Genomic DNA, 21,891 nt, shown 5'->3' with positions numbered 1-21,891 from the left:
CGTATCGTTTAATTTTTCGTTACGTCCACATTGAGTAGCGCGCCAGGCGCGTACCACGCCCAAACAAATAATACAAATAATACAAGCAAAATATTCATTTCTCGATACCTGTACCTTTGAATAACCGGCCCGCATAAGCACGACTGCCGGTGTGTGCTTGCGTGCGCAAGTCCAGGTGCAAACGCGGGCGCTTTTAACTAAACCTCGTCAGGACTCATTAAAGAGCGTCTCTCTCTCTCTCTCTCTCTCTCTCTCTCTCTCTCTCTCTCTCTCTCTCTCTCTCTCTCTCTCTCTCTCTCTCTCTTTCTTTCTTTCTCTCTGTCCTAGGTAAAGCTCGCTCTTGAGGCGAGGATTTCTAGAATTTGGAAGCAGTGCTGGCCCTCCATTAATGGAGCTGATCGGCGTCATATTAAACAATGTAATCGGGTCAGCCGGTACACTGATTCATGACAACAAGCGCCGCAATACGGACGGGTGCACAAGGCCCGTAGAGCCAACTTTCAACTGTCCGTGTAAGTGCGCCTTTGAAAGTGCACCGACCTTTACTGTACCTGATCTCTTACATGCGTATAGTCAACCATATAGGGTGTTCTTTTTTTTTAAATGCACCAGCTTTTTTTTTTTTTTTAGAAAGTGCCTCACGCAGGTAGCACAATTCTAACCGTTTACCTAATTACTGGATGAGGCGGCCGTTACTTCTACGAGGAATCGAAACGCTTAATTGCATAATTAAGGTTATTACGCTAATTAAGCTTCACAGCGAATCTGCTTCTGGGTAGGGTCCCGTGAAATTTTCATGTGTGCGAGCAAAAACTATCATCATCAGCAATGGTTCGCGCCACTGCTCGCAAGGTCGATCCAAATAAGTCGCGAAGTTTCGGGCGGAAATCGGTTCAGAACAAATTGCCACCGACATCAGCAAGGGTGGTTATGGGAGCAGCGATTGAAGCGCGACTATGTTTGGACGGAACAAACACTGTGAAAGAAAAAAGCGTTTCTTTAATTAAAGCGAGACCCAGCTAGATTCATTCAACGAAAATAAGATTCCTAATTAATTTTATATATGCGTGACGAGTAAATAAAAGACAACTCTATTTTATCATTATCAATAAATACCTTTTTACAACGCCCATCGTACGAGGGGGCGTTGAGGCCGCAATCGCTTGCAACGCAATGCAGCTCTTGAAGTGTGCAGAAAGATGCAGCGCTCGTAAATTGCACGTGCTAGAATACGCCCTCCTCATACGTTGTGCTGTTTTGCTTGCCGACATTTGTCTGAATCTGGCGACGCGGGTAGCTTCATCGTTTCCGAACCTGTTCAGACAAAAGTAGTGAGTTACGACCACCCTATAATTGCTTACTTGTTTTCGTGCGACTGCGCAGGCCAACGGGCTTGGTGTTTGGCGACAGAACCAGCACCCTACACCTAGAGCTTTCGTCGGCCTCCAAAGAAAGTATGTTCTGTTCAGGAGTGCGATTTCGACACCCCTACGGCTGAGCTCTTTTTTGCATCGCTTTCCACACTGAAAGCTCGAAACGCCCATCCAGTCGAATGGCGGGGTATTCGAATGCACAGCTCTAATGGCAGGCCACCAAAACAAATTTCGCGCCTTTGGGAACCAAATGACGTCACTTTTCTTTTTAACGGATATGGCGTCACACCAATTTTTTTCTTCCGCCGGAAGTGTTCCCTCCTCATACAGATGGCGCTAAGCCCCATGAACCGCCTAAGAACCGCCATGTTTTGAACGTATTGGCTTCAATGGAAGCTTCGCTACCAGGTATATTTAGAACGACAGAAAGCTGAGCTAGTTGGTAAGGATTCATTATGCAAAATAGAAGTGAGGCGTGCAGACAGGACACAAGAGTAGAGAAGTGGACATGCGTTCGTGTTGTCCACTTCTCTACTCTTGTGTCCTGTCTGCACGCCTCACTTCTATTTTGCATAACAGGTATATTTACCTTGCTGCTCGCGCGTTCGTCGTCGTCGTCGTCTTCTACATCTGGCTCTGGCGCTGATCATGCACTGACAGTTGGTGCGGTGATTTCTATCTCAAATTCTTTATCTCAATATATCGCGAAATGAAAAGAAAAACGTACACAATGAATATGCATAACGAATGCATAACGCGAATGAACGCGAATGTATAAAAATAAATGTGTACCTTTCGTTACGATGACCAGCGATCAACACAATAAATGTATAAGCACCTTTGTTTAAAATTCCGAGTCACATCTTTGTCGCGTGCAACGCAGCTTCGCTGGTCATCCATGTTAACTGAGTGGAATAGCTCATGGTCTTTTAGTTCACTTTTCAAGTTAACTTTTCAAAATTTCAATTGAACAACGTGATTCCTCGCGGAATTGGTGGCCACCTGTTTGAGTAATACTGATCAAGGGTTAGAACTGTGCTATCGGCCACAGTCAAATTTTAAAATTTTGGTGCAGGTAAAGAAAAGACATCATGTATTACGATATTAGCCATATAGCTGGCCTACTCTATCGCTACATTTGTAATAAGCCCGAAGAGGACCACACTTTTGTCAGTGTACAGTAAAACTTTTATGCCATCTGCAGACGGCTCGCTCGACATGCATATATGTAATGGAATGTTAAATCTCCTTGCTTTCTTCGTCATATTTTGTTTTGCGCAGTAAACGTTAAGCAGCATCACTCACAAGCATGGGAGTGTCTTGCTTTGACATTTTTTTTACATATCGTAGAATAAGAATGGTCTCGGATGCGCATAACGCAACAGGGAGACGAATAAGTGCAAAAGAAATTAAAAGTATGAAAAGCTCGACAAAATGCGTTCGCAGAGAAGACCGCAAACACTTCTTGACTTACGAATGTCGGCTTTCGCGCTCTCTTATCTTCTACCGTCCTCACTGCAGAGCAAGAAATGGCGGGTAGATAATACATCTCCGCGACTTTCTCACGACAAAGTGGCATTAAGCACGACCATCCGCATTTCAACATTTCTTTTTCTTTTAACGTTTTTAGCACGTTTTATCCTTTTACGATTCCGCCTTGCGAATTTTCACGAGGCGAGCAGACGACTGCAGACGACGAATGGCTCGAACTGCAGACGACGTGTACCAGAATGGAACGTATATTATAGCAGACGACAGCGACGAACGAAGCACTCAACCAACGCCCTCTTTTCGTAGGTTGGATACGTTTATATTGCGTCGCACTCTTTGGGACCACAAAAAAAAAAATACAGTCTGGGCTTTTTGCAGTTGCTGGCGATAAATTTTTTGCATTCGGAAGTTATTCGGGACGAATAGCTGCGCCGTGCGGCTTCGGCGCTCTCAAGAGCAGACGACGCGGCGCGCTCAGCAGACGAAAGCTAAACGAAAGAAACCCCCGCACCTTCTTTTCTTTATCGTTCAGCGCCACAGTGTTCTCCGTTTGCGTTACTTTTACTCTTTCAAAAATTTTACGACATATCATGTCTTTGTTTCCCGCCACCAAGGCTAACGGTAACTTCACTCTAACAAAAATCCCGGGGAAAACGGGAGTAACTGCGCCGTTAGTCCTAAAAAGGGCGCTTTCGTCCCTCAGAGGACTAACTGCATGAATGTGCGGGCCGTGTGCAAATTTCGGAGAGTAAGTGTTTAGTCCCTGCTCGGAAAGAGAGCAATGGGAGGACGAACGGCAACAGTTACTCCCCAGGCACTTCGCTGTTTTCGTCCGTGTCATGGAGCGATGCGGCGAAAACGGTATTGTCTATAAATCGTGAATGGTTCGAAGTTCGTGCATTGTCTATTGAACTACATGCAAAGCAGCACCTTGCCTCTTCGTGAGAAAATTACGTGAAACTTAAAACTGGAATGTGAAGAGGCATGCCCTTCGTGCGCACCCCATAAGTGAGCGATACACATTAAACGCGCAAGTCACTGATAGACGGCTAGATTTTCTTGGTCTATAGTACCTAAGTTCCTTCCGTTCCAAGGAGGTTGCGAACTGAAGCGATGTGTAGCTCAAACGGCACGCGCTAAGCGACAGAGAAATTGCCCTTCTCTGTCGTCTTCGGTGCCCCGTTTGAGCTCGCTACACGTATCATGGCGTAGTGCCTCAGTTTAAATCACCCTAAAAATACTCGGGCTGATTTCTTTTCGCAGTCGCTTATGGTTGCAAGTACACTCAACGTTAGACTCTGACTGCATAGCTTGCACAAAATACAGTCACTTTTATATTGCCGCACTTGCGTTCCCATGCTTAACCTTGTCGAAATAGCCCGTCTTGCCAAGCAAGCTTGTTGGATGCATGTGTGTGTTTGCCTGAGTTTTAAGTGTGTAGTCGTGTCCACTTTGTAATACACCTTCAGTTTTCTTTTCCATGTAATAAAGAAAAAAAAACAAGCGGCGTGGTGAAGTGGTTAGAGTACCTGACTTGTGAGCACGAGGACGTGAGTTCGAATCCTGCTGTCGGGCACGTTTTTTTTTTCAGCTCATTAACTTTTTTATTAGGGTATAAATGCCTATTTTAATTAATTACACCTTTGCGGAGCATCGGAACGAATTACAGTTACTCCCGTGAGGACCATCGGGCAGGGGCAACTGTTAGTCCCCGAAGGAGTAAGCGCCTGGGGAGTAACAGTTCATCCCATGTCAGTTCGTCCCCAAAAGGACTAATGGTTGTGGCAAATCAGTTAGTCCCCAAAAGGACTAACCTCCCTACCCCTTTTAGTCCTTTTTTTCTTAGAGTGTTGAGTGCTGACGACACACGTAAACGCAAATGCACGGATAATATCGACAGGAGCGACCGAAATCCTGTACTTATGCTTTCAACGGTACTTCTGTTTTACTTCTGTTCTAACCTTATCGTTTGCAAAATTTTTCGTGCTTGAGTGCAGACTAAGGGCACCCGAGCACGGACTCGCGAAGCAGACGACGCACGGACTGGAAATAACAGCAGATCGACGGCAAACGACGACGAAACGGCAGGGCGCAATCCTGCACTGTCCCACCGGCGGTTCCGCATTAATAATCTTCGATTGGCATGGCAGAAGTCGCGCACGAGCGCGCGGACTAGGCCTAGCGCCGATTGCTGTTACGCCAGCCGAGCGAACGAGCCAGAGAAATCAGCCAGGAGGAAGAAAAACCGAAACGAGGCCCACCAAAAGCGTAACCACGGGCGGAGCGAGGAAAGCTCGATGTTCTAACAAAAAAAAAGACATGCACGAAAAGCCGGCTCTCCCTCCACCCCTACCGCGACCCCTTTCCAGAAGGAAAACGCAATTTCTCTCCCATAATTTGAAAGGTAAGTGCACCTAAGACTGTCAGATGCACACACGCACAGAAAAGAAGTATCTCACCTTTGCGACATCCCCGAACCTTTTCCAGACAAGTGCCCACACACTCTCACTCCTTTCCTATATACGTGCAAAGACAGCCCGCCCAGAAGACGCACAGACGCGCATGCGAAGCCAATTTATAGGCATCTTACATCCCCGTATGGGAACTTTTGAAAGAAAGAAATACTCATAAATTTGTGTTTTTAGCTTCCTCTCATTTGTCAGAGCCCGGTCCACGTGGGCACGCAAACAATGTCTCAGGCAATTACGAACGCCCTTTCCAGAAGACACATTCCGACAGACGGAGCTGAGAATTGTCCCTACGATGGCGACATCGCAGTGCGCTTCCCTTTTCTTAGCCTTTTCATCTCCTTTCCCAGCGCAGGGTAGCCAACCTGGCTCAGTCCTGGTTAACCTCCCTGCCTTTGATTTATCCTTCTCTCTGACAGACGGCGCACACACAGTCAAGCAATCTCTCTCTCTCTCTCTCTCGTATCATATATATATATATATATATATATATATATATATATATATATATATTCCTTCTCTATCTATCTACGCTCGCTCTCTATATTTCTCGCTCTTTCCCACTACCTTCCTTCCTCTCTCCGGCAAACGTGGAAAGGAGTGCTCCCCAAACACAACCATAAAAATGTCTCTTCTCCCCTTCCAGGGGCGCAATACGGAAGCCCCTTTCCCGAGGACAAAACGCACAGACGCGCAGACGCAAGCAGACGCCGTACACCCCCTCTCGCACTGAGCACGCTCCGTGAAGCCCCGCTCGCGCAAGGTACCTGCACCCGAGGCACTATATCCTACACCATCCTGCACTCTCGACCAGGCCGGGCGCAACCCGGGAGTGCCGCGCACAGTCCCCCCCCCCCTACTCCGCCTTTACCACTCCCATCTCTCTCTCTCTCTCGCTCTTTTTTTTGCGCCAGCGAGGGAAGGAGAAGGATCGATGGCCGCACATCCAAGCCGCTGGTCTCCGCACTGCGCCGGTTCAGAGGATGGCACGCACTCAAACTCCAGCGCACGCTGTTTTCTCGGGCCGCCACCGCGGGCGCAGCCAAATGACCCGCCCCGCAGCTAGCTGTTGCGTTTCTTCCCGGATAAAAGAGACTGCCGACCTGCGCTCCCGCGTTTCCCGGATAAAGCGACCACGCGCGCGCGCGAGCCGTGCGAAAAGGCTGGCGCGGTCGGACTGAAGAAATGCCCGCATAACTAGAGCTCCTTCCTTCGTGTTCTGCAATCGTTCAAACGCTCCTCCGTGAAACTACACGCCTTGCGTTTTCCCGGATAAAAGAAAAAATGAAGTGCCCTTTTTTTTTATCCGGGATTCCCACCGCATTCTCCCCTGCCAATGCGACGCTCACCTTGCGGATAATGGACAGACGGACAAAGGAATCTTCAGCCTCAGCTGATATACAGCGCCTGTTGTCGTCTCCTTTTATTTCATTTCCATTTTTTTTTTCGTCTTTCTCTACTTGCTGCGCCTACAGAACATGAATATGTTCCAACTCTACCTCAGTTCTTGCTACTTGGACGACAGAATCCCGGATAAAAAAAAAAAAAAAACGTGGAATGGCCTCCCCCGACTGGACGGCAATAGCTGCTGCGTATCTCGGGTGAAATAAACAACGACGTCCTCCTGAGTTCCTGGGATTTAAGCAAAGACGGGGCCGAAAACGATCAGACTGATGGAATCCCGAATCCTTTCGAGCCGCTCGGCTCGGTGCTTGAAGGTCGCCCAGGCTTCAGCGACCTTCAAAAGCAGCGCAATAGCTTTTTTCTCACCGAGCCTACGGCTAGCTGTCGAACTTGCATGCCAGATAAAAGCAAGGTGCGATCCCGTATTTACCTGATAAAAGCATGCGGCGAGGAGGACGTATACACCGGTGGGCCAAAAGTACACGGACCACATACTCTCCGAAAGAACAAAAACAAACTGGAATCATTCGTTATTCAGGCGGAAGAACTGAACTTCAAAGTTCAGGCTTGGACTGCAGTCTTCAATTTCAAGTTAGATTCATAAGCGGAGATGGAAATATGCTTTACCGTGGAACCCGTTGCCTGTACTCCTTTTGCTGAGGAGGATGCACGGATTGACGGATTCCCGAATAATTTCTGCGGGGGTATCTCTCCTCCTTCTGCGACTTTCACAAATCGTGAAATGACCTGGCCCTAATTAAGCTATCGCTGTTACATTTCCTGGATAAAGATACGTGTTGGCCGAAACAAGCATGCCGTCATCGCAGGGATACTTGTTTAGGTCGCGTCAGCTAGCTTCTCGGAAACGACCCTTGTCACATCGTCATCACCCCAATAGAACTAAACGTGCAAAATTTTTCTCCAAGAGACAAAGAGCACCACAACGGGTAAATCGACGGTGTATCCCTGCGTGCAGGTACGTGGCGAAACCAGGGTGTCTACCAAGTCGACATTTCCGAATTCCCTGAGTTTTCCAGGTTTTCCCTGAGTGCCTTCGCAAAATTCCCTTGGTGATGCAGAACTATGTTTTATGTCAAGACGGGCTGAAACCATTATTTCCCGATACTGTCACTCTCTAGTAAGAATATGAAAAAAATTTTAGAAAAGAACGACTTAATCCAATTTGAATACTAAGGAGTAGTGTTTATGTTATTCAAAAACAGAATAAAGCGAGGGGTTAGTAAAATTCACAGCAAATAAAATGTCTTTAAAAATATGCAAATCGAGTCAGACATTCTCAAATACGAATAAAAAGGAGATACACATAGAAGCAAATGTTTTCAAATATGAGCTATTTCTATCAACTGATAGCAAGCTCAGTGGTATGAGGCCCGAACTTTGTCACAATTTGGACTCTCTCTGAACCTCAACTGTCCTGACATACTCTCAGCCCGCCTACAACACCTCATTGTTGTGTTTCACTGTTTTAAAGAGTTTATATCGGTTTAGATAAGGGACAACTGCATCTCGGCATCAGCCAACACTGTTTTTTGAGCTCAAGCTCCTTCAAAACGGCGGCAGCACGCTTCCTTTCCCGTTCATTCCTCAATGCGTAGGTACTTTATGTTCTTGTCTTCCTACCGCCAGTCGTTCGTCCCTCGGACCATGTGAAGCATCTTCCTGGTCAGTTGCACAGCTCACGTCCGATTTTTTTAACTCCCTAGGGGCCGCGAAAACATCCGAAAAATTGGCCAGTTGAAAAAAATAAATGGTTGTCATTTACTGCCCTAAGGGCTCAAACCGCCACAGGCACATTCGAAAACGCTCTGAAGGCCTGTCGGTACACGTATTAGGCATATAGGTGCCCGTACTGTGACAGGAAATACCGGGTGCATGCGTGCATAATTAAGGGATACATACTGTGTCCCGTGGCAATAGCCCCTTTCCACGCTTATGCTTCACTGCAATACCTTTGCGTATGCTTCACCAAGTGACATTTCTGTACGGAGGCGAAGGTGACTTTCGGAAACCGGCATTATGCAACGCACCGTGCTTTCCAAGCTTCTGAGCCAATCGCGAGGACCACAACGGCGGAGTCCGTGCCATTGCTGACACCAGCGAATTCTTTCAATAAAAAACGCGGCACCCAACGGGAAGAAGCTTCATAGCGAACGTCGAAGCAGCTAGTGCTAGCGTTGCCGCAGTGGTGGCTACGGCTGCCAGCGGATCTGCGTGCGAGAGCGCCGGTTCGAGGCGGCGAGGTAATCAAAATGGCAGTAGTGGTGGCTTTGATTAATGCCGTTTCGCACCTGCTGTCACGGCAAAACTTCCGGAAAATTGTACGGTAAAGAGTTCTTGCGTCCGAAATTTCAGACGTTCTGATACATTGACTCTAAGGGGTACGTGGTGGTGCCGCATGGCCGTCCAAATTATCGGGAATCTGGAAAGTCGGTCGTTGACAGCACACTGTCAAGTCCTCCAGCCGACGACAGGGCGTCAAAGACGATTCATTAGGATTCCTGTCTGTTACTCACGCCAGCATTACCGCGACTTTCGACCATTTCAATAAAATTACAGCTAATTTTCCCTGATAGAGGCATAAATTCCCTGAGTTTTTTCAAACTACTCAAAATCCCTGAGAATTCCCGGTTTTCCCGGTTGGTAGACACCCTGGAAACGTTTATGAACGAGTCCCGCGCGTCCCCCATTCATCCACATGCGAATGCGAAGAACAGCGTTGGTTATCGAATCAGTGGCTATGCAAAGCGTAAAATGGTGCGTGAAACCAGCGCCTAGGTAAAATAACTTAAATGAACCTGATTGTACAAGTGAAACGAAGAGCAGGTAAAAAAAACGAACAAATAGCTACGGTTCTTTGGAACAAACTGTTCGTGCGCCGACGCTAATCATTTCTACAAGAGAATGTTATTCGGGATAACAAGTTGTACCTTGCGTAAGCAGTGGGTTTCTTTTTTCAGTGCTTTTGTCTGATGAACCGCGTGTCTCATATGTGCTTGCTAGATGTGCCCTCAGCTGGAGTTTTACTTGCGATAAACGAGTTATAGGGTACGCACTGGTTTCTGTCAACTTGTCTGAAGCTTTTGCTTTGTCATATGTCCGACCATGCTAACGAAACGAAGAAGGCGGATAAAAACACAAAGGTGTGCGTCAAAATATCGCGAGCAACAGCTGTCATCTCGGCTTTAGCTAGCTAGATGGCGTAATGCTAGTGCGCCACGTAGGGAGCCTAGATGCAAGCCTTGTAGCGCCACCTGGAGAGTCCGTCATAGGCAGCGCTAGAGCGCATACAGAGAGGCTTCCCCACTTGACGAACTTTGGCGAATTTGTTAACGCTCGCTCGTCGACGTGAGCACGAACCTAGGTTTGGTGAGAAAGAGCGTTTACGTCAGCGGCATCGTGCGCAATGCAGACCTTAACCTGCCGTCGCAAGCCCTCTTATTATCGGCCCTCTGTGAAGAGACTTTAGTTTTTTCTGTGAGCTAGGGTTTGCGAAATGACCTGCCAAAGCCTGCGCACATCCTTTCTTTTTTCAGAGTGGCGAGCTACTTTCACAACATGTGGGGTGTCGGGTTCCAAACAACGGTTCCAAATTGCGTTGTCATCGTCACCGTTCGCAGAACACCATTAAGCCCTGAAATTTTCGTCACCTTCGCCAACAGGATTGAAGCTTACGAAACTTCGGGGCACGTCAGAGGCATATGCATCGGCTGATTCTGACAGCTCAACATCAGGAGGGGAAACAGAAGCAAAAGTACCTAAAACATAACAACGGAAATACGAGAACTGTATATCCGCTTCGCGAAAGCTTTTGCGATAACGGTGATTATTACCGATTTTTTTTTTCTTCTGAAACGCAAACTGGACGAACGGCGCTGCAAGAGACGGGCCGGATCCCTCGACGCCATCTTTCAGAGATCTTTTGCTTATCCTTCTAAGCTTTCTTTATTTATTTTGTTAATCTCGTAAGCTACGCGAAGAGGCCACGAAGCCAGCCGCTACTTCCCTCCGCGACGAAGCTGAAGCTATATACGCCAAAAAAGGCGTAGCGGCCAAACAGGCAAATACATTCCCAAACCCTATATATGCTACGTTCACTCTGTTGGGTGTATTTCCTCGTTAGTTAGTTCGTTCATTCGTTCGGTTCTTCGTTCGTTTTTGTGCGACTGTGTGTTTGTTTCCGCGCGCACACACTAAGCTGCGAAGAACCACTGTGCCAGCTGTTGCGTTTCCTCGAGACATATGGTAAGCCTGACGTCTGTGCGCCCACACAGAGAATCCACTCTGAGTAGTTCTGCGACCGTTGGTTCTTTTTTTTTTCTCGCTCTCGTTTGCTTTAGCCCTTCTAAGCGCTGAAGTGACCTCGAAGCTGGACATTGCATTTGCCAAAGAACGGATATACGCGACTTTGCGACACGGGCGATGCGTTGCAGCTGATCGACGGACCCCAAATCCGTAATCCTCCTGCTTGGTTATCTTTTCCCTTTCGGTTTTCGGCCCAGTATAAGCTGCGAAGTGACTCCGCATATGAACTGCTGCATTTCTCCGGAATGCGATTAGGAGGAAATACGCCGGCAACTGCAACGAACAGACGAGCTAACCCCCGACTCTGTCTGTTGCACTTCTGTTGGTTCGTTCGTTCGTCTGCTAGTTTGTTTGTCTGCTTGTTGTCTCCCTTTGAAGTGGAGAAAACGACCCCCGAAGCTAAGCTTTTGCATTCCTCTTGGAGACGCGGATAGCCGACCCCACTTTGCGTACGAAGTCAAGCATGTGCCCCGACCTAATATGTTTCGCTCTCTTTTTCCTATTTATTTATTTAGCGATGCCAATATGGCTGACGTGTATGGGAGTGTCGTGGTGTCAGTGTTTATGTAGCGCAAAGAAAACGCCGCAACAGAAGAGAGGTTGTTTCCGCACCACATGAACACAAGACGAAACCATGAACAGCCAAAACACCATTCTAAAGCGTCGCAAACCAATCTATGCGCATCAACATCACCATGCGTCAATTAATATTCAGCGCCGTAATTAAGCAGCGAGAATGGCCGCTCGCCGACCCAACACTTCGTCTCCGGAGGTCCGTGCAGTTCAGAGCAGTGCCTTTGTCAGGTGCAGTTGCCGATGGCGGTTTCGCGGCGTTGCGTCCAGGGGGAGTTCGGTGACAACGCCGCGCACTTAACCTTTTTCTGACCTGAAGAGGGGTGTGGAGAGGCCGCCAAAATATGTATGTATGTATGTATGTATGTATGTATGTATGTATGTATGTATGTATGTATGTATGTATGTATGTATGTATGTATGTATGTATGTATGTATGTATGTATGTATGTATGTATGTATGTATGTATGTATGTATGTATGTATGTATGTACGTATGTATGTATGTATGTATGTATGTATGTATGTATGTATGTATGTATGTACGTACGTACGTACGTACGTACGTACGTACGTACGTATGTATGTATGTATGTATGTATGTATGTATGTATGTATGTATGTATGTATGTATGTATGTATGTATGTATGTATGTATGTACGTGAAGCACAGAATCACAGGATCCGGAACAAAAATAGTTCAAGGAATAGAAGCACGTAGGGAAAAAAACATGACTTTACGGTTCTTTCGGCCAGGGTCCGGCCTTCATCAAGAGTGCGACGGCAAGTTCAGAGAGCTCAATTTATAAATTTCTTAGTAAGAAGAGAAAGGAAGCGAGCGAGAGGAAACAAAAACGTGAATACAAATTCACGACCTCGCGCGTGAAAAAACAAGGAATAAAAAGAAGGAAAAAGGAAGGAAAGCAGAAATGTAGTGCTGTCAAGAATACTAGCACGTGCGCTGGCTCATGTCGAAGTCAACGAAAACAACTGTGAATGCAAACTTGGTGAAAAAAAAAGGAAAACTAGAAGGAAAGCAAAATAATAATAATATTTGGGGTTTTACGTGCCAAAACCACTTTCTGATTATGAGGCACGCCGTAGTGGGGGACTCCGGAAATTTTGACCACCTGGGGTTCTTTAACGTGCACCTAAATCTAAGCACACGGGTGTTTTCGCATTTCTCCCCCATCGAAATGCGGCCGCCGTGGCCGGGATTCGATCCCGCGACCCCGTGCTCAGCAGCCCAACACCATAGCAACTGAGCAACCACGGCGGGTGAAGGAAAGCAAAACGGGTAAGCAGTTTGTGAATGACCCACACGTCAACAGGTGCACATTCAGTCCTGCTCATAAAGAAAGATGACTGATGTAGCCCGTGTAATTTAGGGAGGGGCGACAGATTTGATAGGGGTTGCCGCTGCTGCCACCTTTAAGACTATATATATATATATATATATCATTTCTGCATGTTTTCGTTAGGCGCGAGCTCTAATTTATTTATGTATGTACGTCTGAAACGCAGAAATTTACTCTCTATTAAGAAAACCAAAACTCATTTTACTAACACTAAACATATTATGGGGCTTTATGTGCCAAAGCCCCGGTCTGATTATGAGGCACGCCATAGTGGGGGACTGCGAATTAATTTTTACCACCCGGCGTTCTTTAAAGGGACACTAAAGGTTAATATTAAGTCAACGTGGACTGTTGAAATACAATCCCAGAAGCCTCGAAACACTTGTTTCGTGCGAAGAAGATACTTATTTTAAGAGAAAATGCGTTCTGAAGCGCCCGTGTACCTCTAGCGCAGTTCAAATCACCCGCCCTCCGATCGAGGAGTATTGACGTCATGGTCTCATAGTGACGTTGCGCCGTAAACGCCCCCGCAGACAGCCCTACGGCTTTTCTGCACAAAACGCAAACGAGCGGCCAGAAACAGAGCCAAGACAGAGCCGACAGTAGCGCGAAAGCGGAACTGTGGTGGCTAGCGGAAGGGAAAGCGCACGACGACAAGCTGGTTCTATAAATTATGACGCCAACTTCGACGCTCGTTGCAATGGATGACCCTGACAACGACACATCAGCTCGCGACGCTGGGCTCGAGTTCAGCGATTTAAGCACTGGTGAACGTGACCTGCTGTTGAGGGCTCGCGCTGCCGGCGTCGTTGCGTACTACTACGGCGGCGGCCTGCTTTGAAAGGCACTTCACGCGACTTCAGTAAGTCGGCGTTGAACTCGTAATACTCTGGAGCAAAGTGCAGCGAGCACACTACGTGATTTCTCGGCTCTTTGTCAGCGCGCTGTGGCAGAGGTACGGCACTTAACCACTTCGAACGGAGAGGTTCAGTCGTTAATAATAATAATATTTGGGGTTTTACGTGCCAAAACCACTTTCTGATTATGAGGCACGCCGTAGTGGAGGACTCCGGAAATTTTGACCACCTGGGGTTCTTTAACGTGCACCTAAATCTAAGCACACGGGTGTTTTCGCATTTCGCCCCCATCGAAATGCGGCCGCCGTGGCCGGGATTCGATCCCGCGACCTCGTGCACAGCAGCCCAACACCATAGCCACTGAGCAACCACGGCGGGTGGGTTCAGTCGTTGGCACACAGTGATAAGTAACATTGGATTCGCCGCTGCAACTGCCCTTGGCCAAGTTCCACGGACCGTTCGCGCATCCCAGGACATCGCATGGACGTGGCATTCTCGCTGCTTGTTCCAACTACAAGTTTCGCGAGCCAGCAGGACCACCGCAGCACGACGCGATAAAGAAACAACTGAAACTCCAAAGCGCCCGCGGCGCAAAGTCGAGCGCGCAGAGTCGAGCGAAAACGAAACCTTTCGATCACCCATACTATTCAAGGGTAACGTCAAAATGTTATTTTTTCTTAGAATCGAATAGAAGTAGACAAGTAGCATGTTCTTCCGTCTTATAATCTAATGAAATTATCTTTTTAATACGAGTAGTTGAGTACTAGTGACAAATTATGATGAGGAGTGCTTTCGTCATCGGGCTAGTACCGGAATATCGCTGGGGGGTCTCAAATCGTGTCATGCATTTACCTCAATTTCTCGGTTACTAAAGCTCTGTTTGCGATTATATTGACGCCTTAGACGTTCTAGAGTATTGCTTTGTCACTTTAACTTGACTTTCTGGTAACCTTTAGTGTCCCTTTAACGTGCACCTTACACCAAAATGTACGAGTGGTCTTGAATATATATATATATATATATATATATATATATATATATATATATATATATATATATATATATATATATATGCATGCCGAGAATAGACAAGCTACAGAAAGTTGAAGCACAAGACTTACGAACTTGCGATTCTCCGCCAAAAGTATACGCAGCAGTTCTGTAAGCCACATCTGCTAGAGTATATGATTTAGATAAACATGGTACATGAGGTGATCGCTCACACGATTTTTTTACGGTGACTACGAGAGTCTTGCAAATGCTCTTTTCACACATTAGCGGAATATTTCAGATCAGTGTATGATACACAAAATTTTTTCCGCTTTGTATGTGTCTCACTAGATGGGGCTGACATAATTGTGATGTTGTTTTTTATTACTACTTTTGACTCGTGGACTTGTAAGTTTGACGCGCAAGTTAATTAATATTCTTTTTTTCAGCAATTTCGCTAAAAATAAAGTCGATGGGCTAAATGGAAAATCCGTTCACTAAGCTCAGTGGGTGCTAACTTTCCTTTTTAAACGCAACACACCTTATAAGAACGACCAACCCTCCCCCAACCGGAAAATGGCCGTAAGTGAAGCTTGTCCTGCGTGCAGCTGATCTTCGTCCTGGTTACGCAACCAATAGGTAGCCGTGCCGGATTGCTTTGGTCTCCCGCTCCCTGAGCTCGGGATTTTCTTTTCGTCGCTGTCCGATTGCCTGGGCTCGAGCGGCCCTCACGGCTGGGTCGGCGTGCCGACGGCGAGCCCTTTCGCGGGCGAGTTCTCGCCGCCACTCGTCGAACGCTGCCCGTTCCTCGGGAGAACGCACAACGCGTGGCCGTCCCACCCGCTTACCGAGACTGAACTGAACGGAAACGAAGCCGGCGCAGCGCGCACGATACCCTTTCCTGCCCTTGCCCTCTCCGGTGGAAGCGAAACGGCTCTGATTGGTTGCGCGCGTGGCGAGAGCGCGCGCCTATGCAGCTGGAATCCTCGAAAACAGCCGCGCATACATGAATGCGACAGAACGCGGCAGTGGCGCGTCGCATTTTCTAGCGCATCACGAGTAATGCGACGCGCCAGCGCTTACATGCAGCGCATCACTCAAGACGCGACGGTGGAGGCAAACGGTGTCGCACGTCGAAGGCAGAGCAGCGCTTCCTGACACGCCACACAGCAGCTAGGCGAGCGCAGCAGATGTGCGGCAAGCTCCACTTCCCAGAATTCCTAATGCGACGCCATTGCGTTCACGTGCACTGCGAAAGTCGACTTACTCGTCTCAATCCACGCCTGTCTGGCGCTATAATGCGACGCGCTTTCCTTTAGCGCATTAGCCCAGTTTACGTGGATGCGACGTGATAGAATTAAAGTTGGTGTGATGCGACGCGCAAGTTGTCGCATTCATGTAAAACGCGGCTAATGACTCGCGCTCCGGCGCCGGCGCAGCTGTGAACTCATGAAAGCGCCCTTTCCCGCAGCTGTTCTGCTCAGGAAGGAACTAGTCTTTCTTTCTTTTTTTTGTGACCATGAACACGCCGCCGAAACTTGTGAGCGTATACAAACTTCGCTTGAACATTTGGTGCAGCGGATGCAGACAAACGATTTCTGCGTTTGTGCATAAATTAATCCAGGAGCTCCGGACGCAGTGGTTGACTGACCACTTCGGCAGGTCGTTCATTAAGTAAACCGTTCGTGGCAGCAAGTTTTAGTGGAAAATGCCATAAAAAATGTGAGGAGGGGGGGAGGGAAGCGAGAAGTACACTCAGAAAAGAACATTGCAAACACGTGCACACAAGTCCTTTCTTTCATGCATACGTAAATATGTAGCACCCATATTTGCCCATAAACCTGACCAAGTAATCGTTCCCGCATCATATGGCGCACCGAGAAGCCGACTTAAACCGCCTGTAATGACATTGCACCGTAGACGACTCCGTTCAAAGATATTATTGGGTCAGTGACCAACCAGAGTCATGAAAAAGCGCGCTTTAACAGCATAAGAAATCACACCGGCATCGTCGGGCATTATTAACGTATGTAAAAACAACGTTTCGTTTATAAGAGTGTTCTTTATTTGTGCGGTCGCTGTGCATATTACGTGATATATTTATGCGTCGCATGGTTGCTTTGAGTGTTGCTTTCAAATGGCGTTGTCATATGCGATACTGCTGCTCGCAATGTTTCTTTGGTAACTTCTTTGTAATCTCGTGTTGTCGTTTTTACTGCGGAGTGATAACGTCGCTGCGTGCGCATTAACTGTTTCTCGGCTCTTTCTACCACAAAAACTACGCGTAAAAGTATGCAAGACTACTTATGTACGGTACCACTTGTTCAAGGGTCAAGCAGAAGCCGGCGCCATATTAGTGCGCCAAGCATCTCCTTCTATACTATCATGTGAATTTAGTAAAAGGGAACAAAGTGGCCGCGATTTCAGCACGTTGAAGGACAAAAAACGAAGAATAACAACAAAGCGCAACGTCAATGCTATCAAGCAAAAGAAAAGGAGGAACAGCGCAGAGCAGACGAATACGTTAATATCACTCGCATGGAGTCCATCGGAACAGTGCCCACAAAATGCACCGCCAATGTCGCCGACACGGCGCACCTCTACATCCTTGTCAGGGCATGACCACGGTCCAGGCGCTTTGGTCACTCTGAGAGAACGGTTTGTCAGTGTATGCGTAAATTGTCGCGCCAGGGCGAACGCACTGCTGGTCACATGCGTGGAGCGAATCCTGAAGTAAGTGTTCCACTGAAGCGTCGGGGTTGTCGCAGAAAGTGTGAATCTGGAGACGATTTTCTTTCCACACAGCAACAAGGAAATGGACGCAGAGGTTACGTCTAAACGTAAACGAGTGAGGAGCACGTCGAGCGTGCGGTCAGACTTTTGGTTCGGTTGAGATCCGGCGAGGAGTGCGTGAGCTCTTTGCAGGATTGAAGACATTGCCTGTTCATCAAACTTTTACCCGTGGTTATTAAGTAACATAAGAAAATAAAGATACAGGAATCGTCATATGTAAATTCTTCTGTCAGGTAATTACTACAACAAAACAAGAAAGTTTAGCGGCACTAAGGTTGCAGGTCCCCCTTGAAAAGTTTCAGTTGAAAGAAAGTCCGGCGGATGTCTGACGTACGCGGGTGTGTTTCACGCACACACACGGTGCTGTACAGGTCGACGTTCGCCGCATAAATGTATTTAAAGAAGCGTTGAAGGGCTCTCCTTGCTTTCGATGCACTGTTTTCGATGGCCATGGATTTAACACCTTGGCAAGTGTTCCAAGAAATGGTTCACTCATATCGGTCCTTTGAATCACGTTGGCGTTCTCTTTCTTTTTTTTATGTAAGACGCCATTGTTTAAATTCTGTTTATTCGATGGCATTTCCTAACATAGCTTTTATCCACTGTACACACAACCATGTTTTCGTATGAATGGTACCTACAAGATTTGAAAATGCTCACTGCTAGAACATTTGTCCATAACTCCACCATTATCCCGTATTAGTGAAGGCTACGATAATAACCCGACAGGAATGTTTGCCATCTGCTAGTATGCTAGTATGCTAGTTGTCGTCTGCAAGATGCGGGTACTGTCTTCGAAGAACAGGATTACGCTATCACTGCCAAATATGGGTCGCGGACGGCCTGCAGACGATACTCTCAAGGGAAAATGTTCTGAATCGTCTTGTGTAAGCACGTCATGAGAAGCCAACAAACAGTGACGCCAAGAACAACATAGGGGAAATTACTTGTGCTTAATAAATGGAACCAAGAAACGATAAATTAATCGAAATTAAAGTGGATGAAAGAACAACTTGCCGCAGGTGGGAACGTCGAGTTACGGAAGGTCGAGGAACGTCGAGGTGGGAACGTCGAGGAACGGCAAGTTGTTTTTTCATCCACTTTAATTTCCATTAATTTATCGTTTCTTGGTTCCATTTATTAAGCACAAGTAATTTCCCCTATGTTGTCCTTGGCGTGAGTGTTTGTTGGCTTCTCATGATATGACTAATAAAAATCGGGCCCCTCGGTTAACCCCTTTCTTCTTGTGTAACCACGTGTAATTTGAAGGCGCCCCCCATATATATTTTGTCCAGTGAGACAATTTTCGCAACAATGATGCCTAAATAGATTACATTCAGAGGCACTCGTCCCTTCAACAGTAGTCCATAATTCTAGCATTATTCCGGATTAGCGAGGACTACGGTAACGACGAGAAACGAATGTGTATGACTTCTGCAAGTTGTCGTCTGCAAAATGCGGGCACTGTCTTCGAGGACGAGAATTACGCTATCCGCGCATAAGTTTAACTGGGCCATGGACGGGCATGCAGATGATCCCAGCCATGCGGCAAGATCGTCGGCGCCGTCTTCCGTAAGCCCATCATTAGGGGAGAAGACGTTCAAGCGCCGTTTAATCCCTCACAGAGCGAAGTAGTGCGCGGCGCCTAAGTACTTCGTATGCAAATCGACCGGAGAACGTCCATCCAAGCCAGCCGCGTCTGCCAGTGGCACGCGAAGACTTTATTAATAGTCCGGCACTCTGCTTTGAAAAAGCCCACTCGACTACTGACCGATATTTCCCCACGAAATCCCGGTCGCCGCGATGAGAATATACTACGCTAGCTCCGTCGGGAAGCTGATACGATGAGCGAGACTCGAGATGATAACAGCTGCACGGGGACGCATTGGCACGAACTCTAGCCGCCGCGGAGTTTTAAAAACTCGGTCCTCACCACGCGGTATCTTCTGGTTTCGTGTAACTGTCTCACCGAATCTGGCTTCGCTTAACAAAGGTGTTAGACAACCAATTTAATCAACGATCACTGGCGTATAAGTACACAGTGGCGATAGACGTTCGTAAGAACCGTGCACACGTTTCAAGAGCGTTATCTTCCAATCTGATCCATCAACCACAACGAAAACCAGCACTGGGGTTGGTCGTACATAAATATCACGAAATTTGACCCGTTATTGACAATTGCAGCGACGCGCTTTGCATAACTGCGGTATAATGACAAAAAAAAAATGCGTTTCGTACGTTCGTCTCCCCGTATCTTTCATCCATCTGTTCTCTGGAAAGTGACAGTAATAGCGCATACTTTATAACATTGGCTATTATAACCGCAGCCTGCGACTCAACCCCATTTGTCTGTTGCGCTGTCTTACACGATGTCTCACGCCCGAAAATGCCACAGACGCGTTATTAGTTATTTTTTAAGTATAAACAAAACACTTAAACACCGATGAGGTGTTAACCATGGCTCTCTGTTGAGCTGACTTAGGAGGGAACATTGCAAATGTTTTTCGCGAACGCGAGACACTCATCGCGATAGAAGGCGCACTCCAGAAACAAAACGTCAAGGGCAAACACTTCTCGAGCAGCACCGCCACATGCGTGCGTAAGTACCAAGAGCACGCTTCCTTTGTTTAGAATCACTTTCTCTCTTTACGATTTTTTTCTTTCTTTTAGCAGCGCATGCGATGAGGGAGAGAAGCATTCAGCGAGGAGTTCGCCGTGAGTCAGCCAGCGTGTCCGGTTTGTGGCGGACGGTCTATAGCTTGCCTCGCCCAAATACAACGCGCCGCCGGCGAGGCTCTGAAAGAGCAGCAGCAACACGTTACGCCTTCGATGCGAGCACTTCGTGACACCCGGCCGCCTGTACGGCTCATAAAAGCAACCGCGCCTGAGACATCGTATAGACTCCGCGATCTACTAACGCGACCGATCGAAGCGAAAGAAGAAGCCGATCAAACTAGCCGTCACCTTCTTCCTGCGCCGTCTCTTCAATCTAATTCTCATCTTTGAGTTTTACTCTCATTCGGTTTAACGGACTCACTGACATCACTCACGTCGATGATATCTACATGAGTTCTACTTTTTCGTTTAGTTGGTTTCGCCTGTTTTTTTGTTTTGTTTTGTTTTTTCTCCGGTACAGGCGTCGCGCTATTTCGTCGTCTGCCAGCGTGGTAACCGAGAAAAGCAGACGACGCCCCAAAAGCAGAAGACTTTATCGTCGTCTGCGCGGTGAAAAAGCAGACGACCAAAAGCAGACGACTTTTTATCTCTTCGGGTCCCGCAGGCGACGAAACACATGGCCAGTGCAGCTGACAACTCGCAATTTGGACGCCAAGACGCGCAAGCTGGGCTGCCGCTGGCGCGAATCCAAGGCGTGTGTACCAAAGCGAAGCGACGTGCGCTGGCGTCGTCGCCGCTAACGCTGGTGCGTGTCCACCGTCAAGCGCAGAGCGCCCAAGGAAAATGAAACGTGTGTGGTCGCTGCTCACCGGGCGCTTTCCGGAGCCGTCGTGTCCAAGAAGAGCCTGTGGTGGCCCTCGTGCTGTTGTTGGCTACCAGGTTCGGCCATCGTCGTTTCGTAAACCGCTCGTCGAGCCCGAGACACTCCTCCTAATCGAGGCGACCCTTCCCAAAGCAGCACCGCACGTCGTCCACTTCCTATTCTACCTTGGCGCCGAAAGGTTTCGAGCGCTTGAGCGCCGGATCCACCGACAACGACGCGCGCTGCCGCAACTCTCCGCTAGATAGAGGTTTCCCTCTCGTCCTCGAGGCGGCGCCACCACCGCCCGCTGCTGCCACCCCCACCATCGTCGCTCGAAGGCGTCGTCTGCTCGCGAATCGGGGGGCGCCTCTGCGGGCGGCTCTTCTTCAACAGACCCCGGGCCGCACACTTAACTTGGGAAGCGCAGCTAATGACGAGGTGTGCGGCACATTAGGCTTGTTAGCAAAAGAGCGGTGCCGGTAGGAGCAAATCAATCGATTTTGTGTGCGTGTGTGTCGTAAGACTAAGGTCAGCGGAGAAGAAACAAGGGAGGTGAAAGTGGCTTCTGCAACCTACGTAGCAGACGACTCACGGCAGCGGCGGCGGCGGCGGCTGACCTGTTTTTTTCTAGAGGCGCTGGAATCGGCTCAAGGGCGCGTTCGTTTCTTGTGGGACGGCTTGAATGCGGCTCGCCAGGCGCCGTTATTGTGTATAGAACTGTATTGTGTCTAGAAATAATCTCATGGGTGGCGACAATGGAAAAGAAACCTGCCATGAGTAACT

The 21,891-nt window shown here is 47.9% G+C and overlaps 1 protein-coding gene across 3 annotated transcripts in view; it reads right to left on the bottom strand.

Moving 5' to 3' along the window:
- LOC142590225 (BAI1-associated protein 3-like) overlaps nucleotides 1-21,351 on the bottom strand; it is a 517,523-nt gene extending 496,172 nt beyond the window's left edge. For all 3 annotated transcript variants that reach the window (XM_075702152.1, XM_075702153.1, XM_075702154.1), the window contains exon 1: nucleotides 21,116-21,351. In XM_075702152.1, the coding sequence (XP_075558267.1) occupies nucleotides 21,116-21,195 (80 nt within the window). In that variant the 5' untranslated portion in view covers nucleotides 21,196-21,351. The remainder of the gene's footprint in view (nucleotides 1-21,115) is intronic.
- Nucleotides 21,352-21,891: the final 540 nt, after the last annotated feature.

The sequence above is a fragment of the Dermacentor variabilis genome, chromosome 8 (genome assembly GCF_050947875.1).
Source record: "Dermacentor variabilis isolate Ectoservices chromosome 8, ASM5094787v1, whole genome shotgun sequence".
NCBI lineage: Eukaryota > Metazoa > Arthropoda > Arachnida > Ixodida > Ixodidae > Dermacentor > Dermacentor variabilis.
The sequence above is the reverse complement of the archived record's forward strand: the minus strand, read 5'-3'. Positions and strand labels throughout refer to the sequence as shown.